General features: G+C 62.5%; 1 protein-coding gene across 7 annotated transcripts in view; it reads right to left on the bottom strand.

Annotated features, from left to right (window-relative positions):
* Positions 1-2,058: 2,058 nt before the first annotated feature.
* The window catches only part of TMC6 (transmembrane channel like 6), a 55,545-nt gene continuing 53,197 nt past the window's right edge, over positions 2,059-4,406 (bottom strand). For 6 of the 7 annotated variants that reach the window (XM_040640136.1, XM_040640134.1, XM_040640133.1 and 3 more), the window contains 2 exons: positions 2,847-2,911; positions 2,059-2,320 (listed from right to left, as the gene is read on the bottom strand). In XM_040640136.1, coding sequence (XP_040496070.1) covers positions 2,078-2,320; positions 2,847-2,911 — 308 coding nt within the window. In that variant the 3' untranslated portion in view covers positions 2,059-2,077. Of the gene's footprint in view, positions 2,330-2,846; positions 2,912-4,406 lie in introns of all 7 variants that reach the window. The other variant, XM_040640131.1, reaches the window with a different exon arrangement.

Raw genomic sequence — 4,406 nt, 5'->3', positions numbered from 1 at the left:
CCGAGGCGCAGGGCGCGGAGTAGCTGTCACTGGCCGTAAGGAGCCGCGTCCGCTCCCGGGCACTGCAGGAGCCGTAGGAGTTCGCTTGGCCTCGTTCGGCAGTTACAGCTCACTTTCTCTTTCCTTTTTGTTAAAAGATTTATTTCAGAGACAGAGTGTGTGCAACAGGGGGAGAGGATGAGGGAGAGAGAAGCAGACGCCAAGCGTGGAGCCAGATGGGGGGCTCCGTCTCACAGCCCCTGAGATCATGACCTGAGCTGAAAACGGGCATCGGACGCTCGACCGACCACGCCACCCAGGCGCCCCTCTTTCTCTTTTTAAAGCAAAACTTCTAGGCCTAGCATGGTGCTCAGCACGGTAGAGGAGCTGGGCTGGCCAAGGTCACAGGACCCGCCCAAGGCCATCCGCTAACAAGTCAGAATCCGGGCCCGCTCCCCACGCTCCGTCGCAGGAGGAACACGGCGCGATGCGCTTGCCGAGAGCTCGAGGCCACACGGGTGTCAGGAACAGCAGACAGGAGGCAGACGGGCTCCGGGAGAGCCGGCTCACGCGGTGGCAGGGCGGGCGAGGCTGCACCCCGGGCAGAATTTCTTCAGAAAACCTAGGTTTTGCTATTAAGGTCTTTCAACTGACTGGATGAGGCCCACACAGGTCACTGGGGATAATCGAGTCCGCGGCCGTGCGTACTCCACACGCACCGAACGCCTCGACAGCAGCACCTGCGTTCATGCTCGAGTGAGTGATGGAACGTGCAGAGGGCAAGCCTTTCACTCGTCATAGGCAGCTTGTCCCGACTCACAGGGGCTGCAAGGCAGGGGACACGGATGGCAGGGCCATCCAACCCGGAAGTGCCCCCCTCCAACCAACAGCGCATCTGTGACCATTCAGAGGGAGGCGCAGGAAGGGCATAGGGGCCCAGAGAGCCCTTGGCCAGCCTCACACCTTCCGGACTTCCTACCCGGCTTCACCCCGTGGTGCTCGTGCCCCGAGACGCAGCCAAGAGCAGCCGCCCGGGGTTAGCACGAGCTCTTTGCAGAGATCTCTAAAGCACCCTGCCGGGGACTGGCCATGACCAGCCCGGGAATCCTGAGCTGTCGGGGCCACCAAGGGCACCGTCCCCCACCTACAGAAGTCTTGGTGATGCCCGGTGAGCCTCCAGGGCCTCATCAGGACATGGCACCCGCCCCTGCCTGTCTGCCAAAGAGGACTACCCCCGTGAGACCGTCTCGGAAAGGGGACAGTTTGGGTGAGCATGGGCCCAGCCAGGGGCATGGCCAGTGCTGGGCGGTATGTCCACTGTGGGTTTGCCCTGACCCTCCCCACGGCCTCGCCCAGGCCCGAGCTTTGCTCTTCTGGATCCCTCTGTAGGGTGAGGAGCAGTGGGGCCCATGACTGCTCTCTTATCCTGCTTCCCCACCTGGGGCCACTGGCCCAGCTCCTGCAGACGTGGCACGCTGGGGCTGTGACAGCCGAACCCCGCCTTCCCATACTCTCAGGTTCACAGCATCCCACAGGATCCTCAAAAAGCCTGGCAGGATCTGGGGTCTCCCCACCACCAGCCACAGGCAGCCAGACCCCCTGCTGCCCCAGGCCTGGGTGCGGGCCGCCCCTCTCCCCGGCAGGCCCTTCTCCCCATGGCTCATTAGAAACTGCGTGGCCGTCCACATCCCCTGGCCTCATAACCACTGAGCATCACCACTGTGGCCTCATCGCCCTGGATACTGTCCGCCCGGCACACCTGCACAGGGGCGAGTCCCCTGGGCACAGGCTGGTCAGGGGCAACCGTCAAGCTGTGGCGTGGCCCACCCTGCCATCTGGGGCTCAGCCAGCAGAGGGCACCCTGTGCTTACCGCCAGACAGCACCCCCAACCCCCCCCGGGGGGCAGTGAAGGGCGGACAGCCGAAGAGAAGCATTCAGCCAGAAAGAGAAACTACCAGGGTGAGGGGCCCACACCCTCCGCCTACGGGTTGTCCACAGGGCGAGGGCTACATGGCACAGCGGTGCGTGGGCACGCTCGGCAGGCCCGGCTACAAGCACAGAATCCCAGGAGAAGCTCATTTTGCAAAACATGTTTTATCAGAATAAATAGAGTCCCAAGCAGGACACGGTCCACTGGGTGCGCCCCACCCCCACTCGCCCACCCTCCAGTTCCAGCCTTGATGGGCTGCAGAGTCCCGGGTCGGCGTCCATGCCCACGGGGCTGTGGAAACAGGGTGACGTGGGCACAGGCCGCACCTGTGAGCAGACGCAGAGCTGCCAGGCCTGTCGCTGTCCTACCAGGCGTCCGGATCGTCCTCGAGCCTCTCTGCTTCCTGGGTTCTACCAACCCTACCAGAAGAGGGCGTCAGCGAGGGGCCCCTGGGACCTTGGGGCACCAGGGAGGCTGAGGAGTAGTCGCTGAAGCCGGGCCCCCCTCAGGAGCTGCCGTCAGGCCTCCCGAGGGTGAAGAAGCCTCTGGACAGCCTCAAAGGGGCTGGACAGACCTCCCACGTGTCCACAGGTCGGCCAGGGGTTGTCAGATGGCTCAGTCCCAGGGATGAGCCCCGGCGTCTCAGGCTGCACACCTGGCAGTGCGTGCACCCAGTGGGGACTGAGGGGCCGGCTCCTGGGCACCCCAACTTAGAAAGAAAAGGGCCATAGCACCCAGCTCGACCTGCCCCTGCACACACTTCTTTCTTCTCTAGTTTCCTTTTCTTGCCAGACTTCACCACGCCTGAACAGGAGAGCTGGGAAGGAGGGCAGCTGGGAAGGCCGGTCCCCCTTCCCTCCTCACCTCAGCTCCGCACAATGCCCCCTCCCCTCCACACTCACACACCGAGTGCCTGACCCCTCCAAGGCCCCTCACCTCCTCTCCTTCCTCTCGTAGATGGAGTGAAGCTTGTTGATCAAGAAGATTTTGTCTTCCCCCTCCTAGAAAGGCCAGAACACAAAGGGTGAGGGGACGGAAGTTGTCCATCCGTCTGTCCAGAACAGACTATTCCATGTGACAAGCACAAAATGTTTAAAGGGAGAAAGAGACAGCAAACAAGGACAGAAAAACCAAAAGCCAGGCGATGGGTATATATATATAAATAGATAGATCTAAGCTTCCTAGTGGCCAAGGTGAAAAAGGAAATGTGATTGGGGCACAGTGAGGGCCACAGAGCCAGCCTGACTTAATTTAAAACTGGCCCCGCCACTTACTGACTCTGTGTTGGGCAAGTTACCTCCTGTCTGACCTCAGAGTCACCATCTGTAAACGGGAGATAAGGGCGTCTGCAGCACGGGCCTTGTGTGAGCTTCTGTTGTTGTTCTAATTACCACCAACTTGGCGGCCTAAGACAGCACAAACTTCTCTTTCCGTTCTGGAGGTCAGAAGTCCAAAACGGCTCTCACCAGGCCTCGGATCAAGGTGCCAGCCAAACTGGGTCCTTCCGTAGACTCTTGGGGAGAACTCTTCCTTCCTTTTTCCAGCTTCTGGAATCTGCCCACAGCCCTTGGCTCAAGGCTCCTTCTGTCCAAGTTGGTGGGTACAGAGGGCCGTGCCCTTGAGTAAGCACCCCCCCCCCCGCCCAGCCGGGAAAAGCCTCCCCAGGGGCTGGCTGAGCTCAGACCCGCAGCCCCAAAGCCTCCCAGCTGGGGCCGGGCTCGGCCTCGGGTGGACAGGGTCTGCAGCAAGGGCCCGCCCGCAGAACGGTCTTTCCGGCCCCAGAGAACCGGCGGGTGGAGCGGGGATTCTGCTCCGGGCGCCGCCGTGCATCCAGCACCCTGGGCCCCCGAGGCGCCCAGAGGCCTGACGCACTACACAGCAGGGCGGCAGCCGGTTGGCAAAGACCTGCTTCCAGCAGCCGTGGCCAGGTGACCACCTCCACCAAAATGCCTGGCCTTACGCCCTGCTCCCTGTGGTGCGCCAAGACACCCCATGTGTATAAGGGCAGGAGATGGGGGGCTCCTATTGTGTTAACAAGTGGGAGCTGTCCCTAAGGGACCCACTTGCGTCAATGAGCGAGCAGCAGGGGCCCACGCCTACCGACCCTAGCCCTGTCCTGCCCTGGCTGACACCCTGCACCTGACCCCGGGGTCCGTCTAGGGCAGCATTGCAGGCGGCCACCAGCAGGAGCCCGGAGGAGGCACAGCCCCCGGCCCCATAGGAACGCCGGGCCACAGGCACAGCTGGCCCCAGAGCAGCTCAAGCAGCCAATAGACAGTGAAAATGTCCGGAAGGGGAATGGCTGTGGGGAGAGCGACCGCAAGGCCCGGGGCGAGGTCAGAGCCCACCCGTCTCCGTGGAGCCCGGCCATCGCTGGCAGGTCCGGCTGAGCAGACCCCAGCAGGACGCGTTCCCCAGCTGGGAAAATGCCAGCCCCAGTGCTCCAGTCTGTAGCGACTTGCTTTTAACGGGACGGGGGGGGGGGGGGGGGGGGGG

The sequence above is a fragment of the Ursus maritimus genome, unplaced genomic scaffold, assembly GCF_017311325.1.
Source record: "Ursus maritimus isolate PB19 unplaced genomic scaffold, ASM1731132v1 scaffold_24, whole genome shotgun sequence".
In the NCBI taxonomy this organism is placed as follows: domain Eukaryota; kingdom Metazoa; phylum Chordata; class Mammalia; order Carnivora; family Ursidae; genus Ursus; species Ursus maritimus.
The sequence above is the reverse complement of the archived record's forward strand: the minus strand, read 5'-3'. Positions and strand labels throughout refer to the sequence as shown.